The 14,851-nt window shown below is 41.4% G+C and overlaps 1 protein-coding gene across 1 annotated transcript in view; it reads right to left on the minus strand.

Annotated features, from left to right (window-relative positions):
• Positions 1–13,384: 13,384 nt before the first annotated feature.
• Positions 13,385–14,851, minus strand: part of LOC108804829 (dual oxidase 1-like) — an 89,405-nt gene continuing 87,938 nt past the window's right edge. Inside the window, exon 33 of the mRNA XM_018576724.1 lies at positions 13,385–13,597. Coding sequence (XP_018432226.1) covers positions 13,475–13,597 — 123 coding nt within the window. The 3' untranslated portion in view covers positions 13,385–13,474. The remainder of the gene's footprint in view (positions 13,598–14,851) is intronic.

Here is a 14,851-nt window from a genome sequence, read left to right on the forward strand (position 1 = left end):
TGCATGATGAATTAATGCTATTTAGGATTATATATATAATATATCATTTTTTTTTCTTGCACAGAGAATGATTATGGTAAGGACAGTCCCTCTTCTTTGGCAGGTAGTTTGAGAAAACACATTAGCATGGATGGATCAGAATCTTCAAAATATATATAGGGAAGGGTCAGCCTTTCTTGTCTATAAGAAATATGGAGTTTCACTTTAAATGCATTTAAAGCCATAAAATTACTAATGGTAAAATAGAAAGGCAACACATTGCCATCTACTGGTCAAAACTGGTTCTATAGAGCTATAAAATTCAAACTGAATGATATGTTTTACACTTTCTGGTTAGAAAATTGAGCACAGTTGTAAAATGTGTGTGATATAATGCTCATTAAGCTCTGTTTTACCATTATAAATTCCCTAACATCTTCTGTAATCTGTAAGAAAGAACTGTAACATATAGATTCAATGTTCAATAGAAATGGAAGGGTCCTGTTAAAAAAAAAATATACTTATGTACTTAAAAGTGCATGCATTAACATTAGTTGCAATATCATGCATTTCCATGCATTGTCCAGATGCATTTTAATGCATTTTTAAAGGAAATATTTTCTGAGCAAACATGGCATTACTGATTTCTCATTATAAAAATGTTAATTACCTGGCTGTCATGCTGACCTCTTGCTTCCAAATGAGTCACAAACATAAGACAAATATGCTTTAAGGACTTCTGACTTACTTGTATACTTGTTCCAGCTCAGTAACTGAAAATACTGATACCAGAGGTTTAGTAATACAGTCAGGTAGCTAGCAGTTTGTTAAGAAGATCATAAATAGCAGAAATCATATTTCTCTTAGGAAAGGTTTACTTTAAAGGTCTCAGCTTGGATGATTTGAAAATAAATTACAAGTCACCACACCCAAAAGAGTACATTCACAATTGTTTCACAACACATTGTATTAGTCAGAATGAGTCATATTAAAAACAATATTCTTTCTTATGTTTAGGCATTTTGTCTGCATTAGAAAGCACAGCAAAATGCAACCTCAGCTCATCCAGGGATAACCAGCCCCGTGTTAATATTACTCCATCTTCTCTGTATTAAAGGAAGTGACCATTTCCACATTAGGAACAAGGGTTACCAAGTCTACTACTGTGACAAGAATGAAGAAAGTTGTCTTTCTCAAAGCGAAGCTTAATGAGGTCCCCTCCGACTTCCTTAACCACTTAATGACCGGGGTGTTAAAGCCCCCTTCCTGCCCAGGTACGGTTGCCACCTGTCCGGGATTCAGCCAGACAATCCGGGTATTGAGTCTTGTGTCCCAGCGTCAGGCCAGCTGACGCCCGTACACAAGACACAAAGTTCCGTTATCGGCACTTAAAATTTTTCTTAGCGATACGGCTGCCGAGGATGTCCCGCGCTTCTCCTGACATGGACACTCAGCCACACATCACAGACATGTGAGACCTGGACACGACAAGGATGCTGCCAAGGCAGGTAGGGGTTAACAGTATGCTGGCTAATGGGCAGAAGCCAGAGGCAGCTTAACCGGAGATAAGATGTTGCTGATGGTGGGGAAATAGCTGAGGGGGGGGGGGGGAAGAAGGAGGGGGGGGGGGGGAAGATAGATGGAGGGTGAGTTTCAAGGCTCTGACTTTCTGACCCTGATCAGTGCACAGCCTCTCATCAGATGCATAAGCAATGCACTGAGCCTAATCATTAGAAGAACCTGACCTTTTAGGGCTTGTTCACACCGAATGCGGTGCGTTCCAGAGCAGTAGCTGCTGGAACGCACCGCGATCCTTAAGCGTTCTGGGGCGGGAGTGGGCATGGCGGTGCATCTGATCGCCTGCAGTGTGATCGGATGTGAGTAGAGCAAGCCCTATTTTTTGCATTTGCAGTGGAACGAAACGCAGGCAAAGTTTTGCCACGTGGGTGGGTGGGGGTAGTGGAAGCAGTGCCAACCTTAGAGGCAGATGTATTATCTAGTCCTCTCCCAGCACACATTCGATTCATGATGGAATGTGTAACATTATACCTGTTGCCAGTACTAATCACATTGGGAAGCAGTGGGTTAACCCATACATCACTGCTTCCCTGCCAATTCCCATAGTGGAACTCTTCTGCAGAATTTATCACATGTGATGATAATACCATAGAGCCTGTGACACACTGTGCAGAGCAAAGCAAAGCTGTCCGGCACGGAGCTTTGTGTGCAGTGTGTGAGCAGAGTGCAGGCAGATGATTGACTGCCCCTTCAGCCAATCGGCTCGTGCGTAACAACCGCCCAGACGTTGCATCCTGACGCGCGGGTTTATACACGCAAGCCGATTGGCTGAAGATGAAGATTACATTTTTCATCGCGGCACGCTCAGCTATGCGAGCTCTCGCAAGCTGACGTACCGAGGAGAAAATTACATGACACACTTCCTCGCGAATGCAGCGCGCCAATTACATGACACACTGCTCGCGAAGGCAGTGCACCACCGCTCCGCGCTGCTTCACGCGCAGTGTTTCACAGCCTTTATACAACTGGCTAGTACCATCAGAATCCAGTTCACTTTGATCTGCTTGCTTTATTGACACATTTATAGATTTCTATGTCTATAGAGAGGAATGCACTATGCTGAGAATGGTTTGGTGTGAATGCTGTGTAACATGGATATTCGTTTAGACATAGGTATTGCTGTGATGTGTAGTCCTCTGGACACCTGGTGAGACACCGCATAGCCTTCCTGAAAGCCTGCACAGCCCACCCGAGAGCCGCACAGCAAAACCGAAACCCGCGGAGTCCCCACCCGAGAGCCCGCAGAATCCCCACCTGAGAGCCCGCACAGCCCTGGTGAGAGCCCGCACAAGCCACCTGGGAAACTGGGACATCAGGACACCACCCCCAGAACAACACAAAGTATGTAGCCTCATATTATTATGTATTGCTCTATAATGTAGTCCTCTGGACACCTGGTGAGACACCGCATAGCCTTCCTGAAAGCCTGCACAGCCCACACGAGAGCCGCACAGCAAAACCGAAAACCCGCGGAGTCCTCAATCGAGAGCCCACGGAATCCCCACCTGAGAGCCCGCACAGCCCTGGTGAGAGCCCGCACAAGCTACCTGTGAACCTGGGACATCAGGACACCACCCCAGAACAACACAAAGTATGTAGCCTCATATTATTATGTATTGCTCTATAATGTAGTCCTCTGGACACCTGGTGAGACACCGCATAGCCTTCCAGTGTTTGGGTTTCACTCGAAGAAAAGGTGGCAACCCTATGCCCAGGCCATTTTTCAGTGTTCAGCGCTGCAGTACTTTGACTGACATTTATTCAGCCATGGAACGCTGTACTGAAATTAATTTTAGACCATTTTTGTGGGGACAGACAGAGCTTTCTTTTGGTGGTATTTAATCACCACTGGGGTTTTTATTTTTTACTACATAATGAAAAAAGAAACAGTTTTCCCTATGTTATGTTATAAAACATTTATTATTACCCAATTTTTTGGTAAACTATAAAAGACGGGGTCTGGTCGGGTAAATAGACACCGAACATGTCAAGCTTTAAAATTAAGTGCACCCACAAAATCGGAAAAAAAACTACCATGCCTAAAATTGGCCATAGGCGATACTTTAAAAGCTTTAACCGCTCATCTGTTTAGTGTTATCAGTGATTGATGGGCCTAGAATTATTGCTCTCACTGTGACGTGTGTGGCAATATGTAATATGTGTGGCGTAATCTTTGTTTTTGAACATAGGTGCACCCAAGTGGATTTACGTTTATAAGTGCTTGCACGCAAGGGCGGGGGACTTAAAACTTTATTGGGTGTTTTAAAAAAAAAAAAAAATTATATAAGATTTACATTTTTTTTAAACTTTTTTTTTTTTTAACATAACTTTATTGCTATGACATAGGGGGCTAAAAAGCTGCACAATGCAGGGATATACAAGCGATCGACCGACTATAGAGCCGGCCGAACGCTTGTATGAAAAAGCCGGTAACGGCTGTTTACCTTACCGGCAAGATTCTGCTTGCATGCACGCGAGCAGAAAAAAATATTTTTGCGTTGGGCAAGGGTTAAGTTCTTCATTAAAAAAAAAAAATAGATAATATATTCTCCTTTCCCCAAATGCTGAGTAGCCCGAATCATGTGGGAAGATTTGGGCTGCTCAACATTCTCCGAGATCTAGTCAGAAGGAGCATGACGTCACCCTCACCTAGGCGCAACAAGAGAAATCCGAGTACAGGTAAATATATCATTTGACTTTTTTCTTTCCTACAGGTTTTTTTCTTTTGTACTTTTAGCCAACGGTTTAGGGAGGGAGGCACCATGAATAAGTGGAACTACTGATGTGTAAGGTCCACTTTAAAATTCTGCTGATAACATGGGGGTGACAGAATAAAAGGAAAACTATTTGATTTGTTTTACATTTTTAACCGTATTAACATTTGTTTATATTACAAAAATATTTACTTATATAATGAGTTAGTACTTATGTAGATAAAGGCAGCCAGGCACACTGTTCTTTTTGGCTATTGGTACTGTACAGTAACTGTGACTTACTGAACCTTTGTCAATGTAAGTCTTTTAGAAAGGAAAGCAATGGTCTCTATGCATATAAACAAATGTGCTGTGAGTCCAAAAAAATTTCCTTTGTTTTTGTTTATTGTTAAAATGTACAGCCATTAGTGACATCGCCAAAATGGCTAATGCGTTTTGTCTAAAAAGCCTTACTCATCGCTATGACAAAGGCTTTTTAGCCAAAATGCGTTAGCAGCTCTGGCGACGTCACTGCCGGCTGTATGTGCATTTTAACAACAATTGGAAGCACAGAAGTTTTTTCGATATCCAGCACATTTGTTTCACTGATCTGGATTAGAGGCATACAGGAGCCTAGCTGTAGAGCTGACACTCCACTGCATTGGCAGAGAGGTAGAGCACTTTTTGTGCCTTTTATTGAGACTTCTCTCTGCGTTCTTTAGATTTTAATCAGTTCTAATCAGAGAAACTGAGTGACTCTACCCAGTGTCATTGTGGATAAATCTTTTGTCCAAGAGAGGTGATTTTTTTTTTTTTTTTGTGATGCTCCTTTCAGTTTTCTTGTCATTTTGTGCTCCTGCTGCTCTTTTGTGCAAAACGGCTGCTGTACAACTGGCAGAGAAAAAGTTAACTTGTTACAGTATTTCAAGTGAATGACCCAGAGCTGCCAGTTGCTTTTGCCCAGAAAGATATGAATGAAGCAACTTGGAAGAGGAGGACAATGAAGCAGGGTCAGTGGGCAGGCATTAGGGCTGCCACCTATCCAAGATTCACCCGGACAGTTCGGGTTTTGAATGCTATGTCCGGGTTTCGTAGCAACAGAAACCCGGACACAAGATGTCAGGCATACAGAGGCAACCATAATTAAGATAGGGGCTACTGAAAATAGTCTCAACTGTTATATTTACATATAAATGGGTGATGCTATTTACATACAAATAAGCCATGAACCATTCTCCCTACAAAATGTCAGCGCATCGCTAGAATGTTCGGGTTTCGCTTGAAGAAAAGGTGGCAACCCTAGCAGGCATCCAGATGAAGATGAGGTGCCAGGAACTATGGCCTCCACTGCCCTGTATTTTCTGGCCTAATATTAAGTCCCTGGATCATAAAATAGATGACCTGTGTGAGAGATTTAGAGATATCAGAGAATCCTGCAGGACAGCTGTGATGTTTTTAGTTTTGTGGAGAAACGGTTGGCTGCTAGTGTGCTAGGTTTTTTCTCCATTTTTCAATTTACCACACTTATCAGGCGTATTTGTTGGGTAAAAAGATAGAGGTGATTGTGTGGTTTCTTGTTCAGGGGTGCACTGATGTATGAATTTTGTTTTCAAGACTTGGAGCGTTTCCAAAAGAAGTGCAGGCTGTTTTATCTGCCTACATGCTTATATCAGTATTGCAGACATGGAGGAAAAAGTTCAGGATTGTTTTGAATCTGTGGACCACTGCAGGTTGAGGCGATCTTCAAACTTGCTGATGTTACTGACTTTTTCAGGAAACAGCGTGATGATTGTTTGCCAATAACAATAGTCTGCACTTTACTGTATCAAAAGCCGTGGATGAGGTCAACAGATAGATCCAAGCTCTCAGACGTGCATTTCATTTAAGGGATGTGCAACCATATAAAAAATGTAAATATGATCTCCGGAAAGCAAGTAACACTGTGAACCAATGATGTGGCAGTAAATTGAAATCGCAGTTCAGTAGCACAGGGGCAGTATATCTGGAAACATAATGGTTATAAATCCCAGACACCCGCAGCCACAGTCACCAATGCTTTGTTTCTGGATTAACTTAATATGTTATTGCCCAGTCTAAAAGTGCAAACAGGGATCCTCCTATGGAGACACATGCAGTGTTGAAGGACTGTCACAGGAATGTCACAGGGCTTTATGGTTTCTCTGGTGATCCCTTTAACCATCATATGGTTTCTCATTTTCTCCATTGCGTATGATATGTATCACACTTCACAAAATAAAGCCCGGGGCCTGCGCCCCTGCTGCACCCCCGGTTGTTACGCCACTGTCGCAAACTCCTGTTCAGTGGGTCACCGCATACCTTCCACTTTTCTAGGTGAGAGGCTCCTCAGCCCGCCCCTAGCGCAGCACTGTCAGTTTCAAGCAGCGATCCAACAAAATGCTGCCCAGCGCCAAGTGTCAGCTTGAGGTGGGGTGGGATGGGGCTATAGCCGCGAGGGAACTCCATCCATACATTCATTGCTCACAGCTCCAACATGTCCTATAGAGGTGCCTGGACCAGAGTGATGTCACATTCTGGGTCCCAGGACCTCTACAGAGCATGCAAGGGAGCTGTACAATCAATGCCCATATGGATGGAACGCCGTCACAGGATCCACTCCAGTTCTCGTAAAGGTAGGGAGACTGGATGGACCTTAAAAAAAAATTAAACATTTTTGGAGTGTGTATGTGAGATTGTGTCTGTGGTTGTGTATCTATGTCAGTGTTTTTGAGGGCCTATTCACACTGGTACAGTGTGTTAATCGCATAGTATCATGCGATTACCACTGTACCACGCAATCGCACCTACCGTGCATTCTGGTGTGGTACCCCAAACGCACCTCCCAGCCACAGTGTGTACGCCTGCACTGGTGCGGTACCCTAATGCCTTGCGTTCCATTGCAGTGTGACTTGGGTCGCGACTTAATGACCAAGGACAAATGTGGGTCCTGAAGTTACACAGGTTGAGAACCACTGCTCTAGAGTTATCCCAGCACTTGCTTTTGTCCAGGAAAAACAATTATGGCTTTCCAAGAAAAATTTTCACAGTTACAGTTTCTCCTTACCTCCTGCTGAAAAATTCTGGGTATTTGTAGAGTTCAATGGCTAAAAGTTGAGATTTACACACAAGTGAATGATTTAGAGATACAGCCCTTCTCTGTACTCCTACCCCAATACAGCTCTCTCCAAATTATCAATCAGTCAGAGTTAGCCAGAAGGCAGACCGACGGGCAGCTTCTGCTGTACTGAAAACCTCTAGCTTTCTGGGATTCCTTTGCCATTGACAGATAGCTTAACAAGGTTAAGGATCAGTGATTAACAGATAATGGTTAAAGAGGAACTTTACCTATATCTTCAAAATAACAGCAAAGCCACCCTTAGAAATGTTAGTTTGTAGATTACCGTTACTAAATACTTCTAGATAATTGCAGGCTTTTTATTCTTTGCATACCTTATTTTTATTTTCCTCCCCATTCTTCTCCCAATAGCCATTTTTACTAAGGGCAGGTTACTGTATCTCCCTTTGCTTCCTGGCACTCTGGCACATGTGACTAGGACATGTGACCATGCACATCATCTCAGGGGAGGGAAATGCCTTTCCCTGAGATCTCATGAGATTGCAGATGAGATTTCCCAGCAATGCACTGCTGATGTAACCTTCCCAGGATGCAATGCTTGGACAAATTGATCATTTGTGCCAGAACTGGACCAGGAAGTAGAAAAAAGGAAATTGGAAGTAAAATAAAAACATGTTTGTTTAACTTATGAATGTAAGATGAATTTATATCAGCATGCAGACTTGCATGCTGATGCGATTTTTAACCAAAAGGGATAAAGGTCCACTTTAAGTCTCTTATTGTTAGCTTTTTGAGTATAAAAGATAGTTTTCAGATGTGATAAAGGAGTACTAAAACATTACAGACATTTTAAAATGTTACATACATAGTTACATAGTTAGTCAGGTCGAAAAAAGACACAAGTCCATCGAGTCCAACCTATATCACATGTAATCACATGTAGCACTAACCTAACCTCCACTCCTATCCCATCAGTCTTGCCCCAAAAGCATGCAGTGCTGAGATGCCAGTGCAACAAGAAACTGCTTGATTAATGTATTACAATAATAGAATAAACCGAATATGTTTGGCTCAAAGAATTTTGGCCATTCCACCAGTTCACTCACTTCACTTCCACTGTATCCACTGTTTGTGGTTCCTGTGTATGTAGAGTATCCTTTGTGCTAGTCACACATACGTGGAAATGACATGTATATGAAACAACATATGTACAAACCAAATCATTTATACAGACTTCCGCTTGCTATAAGTTGTTAAACTCTTAAAAAATACACTTTGAAAATCCTATTTTATGCGGCATTGTAGAATTAGATATATAATTTTCTTCAAATCAGAGATGTCGAGCTCACCAAAACATTCTGCATATTTTGTATGTGTCTAAAGTTAAGAACAAGAGGTCTGTTTTTTGGTACTGCAAAATGTAATTAACAGGAAAATCTATAATAATATATAGCGCATTTTGTGCACTGAACATTCATTATTGTTTATTGATCCTTTGCTGCCATCTACTGACAATGAAGATTTACTGCTGTCCTTGAATATGAGCAAATTGCTAACCATGCTTTGTAATACTACAAGGAGTACATACTCAGCAGGGATAAAGCCAGATGCTGGTAAATTAAAACTTGAACATTAGATGGGTTTTGCCTTTAACTGAAAAAGATTCCTGAATGGCAGTATAAAATTTCAGAAGTTCAAATCTTAAGAAATTACTTTTAAAAGCATTATAGTTGGGAGACAATGCAAAAGCAACAGCACAAGCTATGCTGGCTGGCTGCAATATTTATTCAAGCAGCATTTACATCTGGCAAATCTGACTAATATTACCGTGTTCATATTGTATGAACCTTTATCAGATTATTATAAAAACAATTACTATGATGTAATCACTTGAAGACCGAGGTGTTAAACCCCCTTCCTGGCCAGGCCATTTTTCAGTATGCAGCGCTGCAGTGAAATTGATGTTATACCATTTTTGGGGACAGATAGAGATTTCTTTTGGTGGTATTTAATCACCACTGGGGTTTTTATTTTTTACTATATAACAAAAAAGGTACAGATAATTTTGAAAAAAAAAAAACTGTTTCCCTATGAAATGTTATGAAACGGCTATTATCACTCCAATTGTTTTGTAAAATATTAAAGATGGGGTCACGTCAAATAAATAGACATCAAACATGTCAAGCCTTAAAAGTGTGTGCGACCGCAAAATCGCAAACTACCACACCTAAAATTGGCCATAGGAGATGCTTTAAAAGCTTTTACCGCTCATCAGTATGGTGTTATAAGTGATTACTGGCTATAAAATTATTGTTCTCATTCCGACATTTGCGGTGATATGTAACATGTGAGGCACAATGTGCACAATCGTCATTTTCTCACGTAGGCGCACGCAACGTGTATGTGGGAGCAGGGGACTTTCCCATTTTTGTGTTTAGGAAGCCTCCTATGTGATAGCCACTTTACATTGCAGGGCCTCCTTATGGAAACATCAGGGGTATCCAAGACCCCTAATGTCACCAAGAGACCCGTAGTGAAGCTGATGAAGCAGAGATCTGCTTAATTATTATTATTATTATTATTACATAGTATTTATATAGCGCCAACAGTTTGCGCAGCGCTTTACAATGTAGGGAAGACATTATAATTGCAATACAATTCAAGACAAGATGGTAACGAGGGCCCTGCCCCTGAGGGCTTACAATCTGAAAGAGGAGGGGGAAATGATACATGAGGAGGTAGCTGTGTGGGGATGAATTGTTTGAGAACGTGATGGTTCAGTGGTTAGGTTGAGGTGGGATAGGCTTCCCTGAAGAGATGAGTCTTTAGGGAACGCCTAAAGACAGTCAAGGTGGGAGATAGACGGACAGGCTGGGGGTAAAGAGTTCCAGAGGATGGGAGAGACTCTAGAGAAGTCCTGGAGGTGAGTATGGGAGGAGTGGACTAGGGAGCTGGAAAGCAGGAGGTCTTGGGAAGAGCGGAGTGGACGGTTAGGGTGATATTTTGAGAAAAGGTCTGAGATATATCCGGGGGCAGAGTTGTGGATGGCTTTATAAGTTACTGTTAACAGTTAAAGACTGTTAATATTTTGAATTTTATCCTCTGGGCGAGTGGAAGCCAGTGTAGTGATTGACAGAGGGGGGTTGCAGACACTGAGCGGTTGGTCAAGTGGATGAGTCTGGCAGCTGCATTCATGATAGACTGAAGGGGGGATATCCTGTGTAGTGGAAGGCCAATGAGAAGGGAGTTACAATAGTCAAGACGAGAGATAACAAGGGAGTGTATGAGTAGTTTTGCGGTTTCATTGGTGAGGAAGGGGTGTATTTTGGAGATGTTACAAAGGTGAAGGTGGCAGGATTTGGATAGTGCTTAACCAGCTTCTCCCTGGCTTCTGTAGCCTGGAATGACAGCTGAATACGGAAGTGATGTAATACACATCACTTCCTGCATTCTGACACTAGAGAGGAGGCTCTGCTTGCCCTCCTTGCTTATCCCACATGCTATTCTGAGTTCACCTACTGGTCTAAGGCCAGTGATGTAAGCACTGCTGGTAAGAACTGCAGTGAGAGTAGACGTTGGGAAATTCAGAGAAATTGCCATTCTGGGCTGCGGATCCAATGAGTGAGAACTGCAGGGAAAAATTACCTGGTGAAGAAGACCCATCTTATGCAGCTCTGATCTGGCTGTTTATATGCAGGTCAATATATGCTTAGGTTTTTAATCATATGAGGTCAGCATTATCCAGTAAGTATATTATTGGATGATTTGCTGCAGAACTTTACAATTTCTACGAAGTAGCTGGAAACATTTTCTGGAAAAAGCTAATGGAACTAAGAAGTTTAACAAAATATTCAATTCAGTTACCCAATCATGTGCAGATGAAATAGGTAAACATGAATTTATTTTTCACATGATTGGATAATTAAAGTGAATCTTAACTATTTTAGTTAATCAAACTCATGGAGGTTGATTTGCTAAAGTAAAAGATAACTCTTCACATCATAAACTCCAGGAAAATCAAAAATTTAGTGACACTAAACTCAGGAGTTAAAAGAGAACGCTGCCTATCGCTGTGCCCACCCCCTCCCCCATCTGTTCCTCCAGTCAGCACTGGAGGATCTGGGAGGGGGGAATCCCTGTGGGGAACGGTGACTGTCAGTCACCTCTCTCTGCATGGAGATGATCGGGAAGTGAGCAAGCAACGGTATGTGCTCGATCACTTCCTGATCAATAGAGCCAACGTGTGACAGTTTCAATGTCACACGTCAGCTCTAACTATGAGGATGGGTAGAAATCACTCACCTCATAGTTCTCTGTCATGAAGCAAGACCCAGCCTGTGTGGCCGGAGTTCTGGACAGGCACCTGCATGTGCATCATCCTGCACAGGGGATTGTGCGCGACCACATGCCTCTGAATGGGCAAGCACACGCCCGTGTGCGTGCTCCACGGCATGCACGTGGACATGCTCTTTCCTAATGATGCCGCGAATCGGGCTATTTAAGGCTGATACACCTTGACCTCCCTGCTGACTGATCTTCATCTGTACCCTGTCCCTTGTTCCTGAAACCTGCGTACTTGATCTGATCATCCGTTACCGACCCGGCTTCTTTGACCTCTGCTCCTGTTCCATACTCCTTGACCTCGGCTTGTTTTTGACCTCTCTCTTGCCTACTCCCTGGTACTTTGCTGCCCGCAAGTTACTGACCCGGCCTGCCTCTGAAACAATCCACTGCACTCACCAGACACATATGACCAGTATGTTACATGGTCAGTGATCACTCTTTTTGGTTGAAACCAGCAGTAACTCTTCCAGGTTTGGGCCTTCTTTCACAGCAGGGATCTGCTGTCTGTTAACCAATATCACCGCCCTCTTAATTTCCTACCAGAGCTCAAATACACAAACAGACACTTCTCATAGTGTAGCCTTCGCATAAGGTAACTTTAATAAAAGAATATATTGCACTTACATTAAAATTTAAAGACGATTGTTCTTAGAAAACCATTCACAAAAATATTGTTAAAAAAATAATTCCAGCCGGTACACACCAAACACTGTATCTCTTCCTTCCTCTAGAGTGACTTCATCAAGCGACGCCCAGACGCGTTTCATCTTGTGACTTTCTCTGTGTACAGCGCACTTGCTGATATCTCTCCCTAAACTCCTTATATCCTAATTGTAGTTAACGTCATTTAGCTATTTGGCCACTAGGAGAACGCTTATGACTTTGGGTCAAAGTGTCTTTATAGCTGTCTAGATTCTCAATTACAGAGAAGTAGCAGAATGGCACATCTAGCCCCACCCAGCTTTATGAGGAGCATTATCCCTGCCCCCATTGTAGTTTTACCATATTTCCCCAGCTTTCTAAATACAGTAGCAGTGTTTTCTGTGTTTCTTGGGTTGAAGCAAAACACATTTCTGTGCATTAAAAAATATAAGCATTTGTGTACAGAATATTGTGCATTAATATGTAGGCATGTATAAATTAAAGTAGAAGGCAAGGCGCCTCGCAGTCTGTTAAACAAATATAGCACTAAGCTCTTCATTGCTACTGCTATAAAGTGGCCCATCATTTATTTATTTTTAAATGCTTCCTAATGCCTTTATTTTATTTTAGTAGTCCAGATTGCATGACTGCAGATCCCTTTCTATTCTTCCTGTCGGGGCAGTGGATAGGATTTTATGATGCTAAGGCTGGGGAGAACAGTGCAATTAGTAAATGTCTGCTGGCCTATTTACAATGGATGTGGTGATGTGATCATATCACTGCACATCTGAATGAGAGGGTGAGGGTTTTGCTGTGATTAAAATATACAACAATTTATTTCCCTTATCTTGAAATCTCTATTTTGTTTTTGTTATTTTCACTCCGCTTTGTGTATGTACAACTGTTACAACAAAAGCAATTAAAAAAAAACATTTATTACAAAATGTATGTACACTGTTGCTTGTACAATTCATTACATAATGAACCACATGAAAATACAGAGATTCATTTATACAAATCTCTGAAGGGAAATATTGACTGAACCACTTTTCTAGCATAGGTGATTTCAATGAACGGAGGAAGAAAACACAAATCAATAGAGAGATGCAATTCAAACGTTTCCAGAGTCTGCCATTAATGTTGTCTAGAAATTTTCAAAATGGTGAGTGAATTTGGTCTGGTCCCTTCTGTTTAGGATTTGGCAAGCCTTTTCCACATTTTTGGTCATCCCTGGAGGCCCACAACTGAATACCCCAACTTTTTTAACCTAAAAAAAGAAAATTATTAGCACTGATAAGCACGCTATCTTGAAAGAAAGATCTTTAATTATTTGTCTTGTTCAGCACATCTGAGGCATCATAGTAGAAGTACATAATGGCTAGGGATAACAAGGTGAATTAGCTGAACTTTATTTCACCCTGCAAATACCAATTTGCTAAAATTATGTCTAAATTGGCCTCAAATAATCTCACCTAGCCTACTGATGTAATTAGCTTGAAAATTATTTGGCTTTGCTTTCGGACAAAGCCATATGACCAACATCTAAGTGTGTGGTTAGGAGCACCTAGTATAAACTTCTGACTCACTTGCAAGCCATTTAAAATCTTTATTTGCTAGAAACAACAGATGCAGCCAACAAGTTTCAGGGTCCTAATCTCTACTATCAATTAAACTCTTGTGAAGAATAAACATTCTATCTTTGATGCACTTGAATTCACCTATCAGAACATATGAACAGCATGGTAATCAATGGCTTTGGTGATCAAACCTAGCACTAAGCCTAGCACTAATCCTAACACTAACACTAACACTAATGTGACATGGTCAGTGACAGCTGCCAGTATAACTCTTTCTACTGTAGGTGCACTCCAAAAAACTTTTAAAAGATGTTGTATAAATAACAACTTATTTATTAATTAAAAAACTTTTACAAATTAAACAAAGTTTCTAGAGAGCAAAACAAAATGAAACCTTATAACCCTAGTTTTGTATTCTCCATTGACTCTGACGTATTTCCCTGAAACGTCTTGACATTAGCCAACAAAGTGAAAACTCATGCCTAATGTTGGCCCTACTAGCCTAACGGTGCAATGAGGAAAATACTACAGTAATCTGTCAAAAACAATCTAAACTCACTTTATTGAAGTTAGATAAGTGCAATATGGATTCTCATTGGTTACTGTACATCTTTGTTGTTAGCACCTTGGACATTTTTGATTAAATGAGAAAGTATAACTGTTGACTGTAACTAAATCACTGTTAATCACTTCCCTCCCGAAAATATCAGTTGTAGATCGATGGCAATGGATTGAATCATCTACTCTCTAATCTATTGGGGTCTCTGGTATCAAGAACTCTTCAGCATACTTTCAAAAGGAACTATTGTTTGTCGCCCCCAAGAAACTTAAGCAATTACATAGTTATTGCCAAGTAAAGGCTTATTGCAGAAATGTAAACATTGATTTAATCTAGGGGCTGGTTCACACCACAAACAGTGCATTCCAGAGTGGTCTGCCTCTGA

This window comes from Nanorana parkeri, unplaced genomic scaffold (assembly GCF_000935625.1).
Source record: "Nanorana parkeri isolate BGI_ZX_2015 unplaced genomic scaffold, ASM93562v1 scaffold75, whole genome shotgun sequence".
In the NCBI taxonomy this organism is placed as follows: Eukaryota; Metazoa; Chordata; class Amphibia; order Anura; family Dicroglossidae; genus Nanorana; species Nanorana parkeri.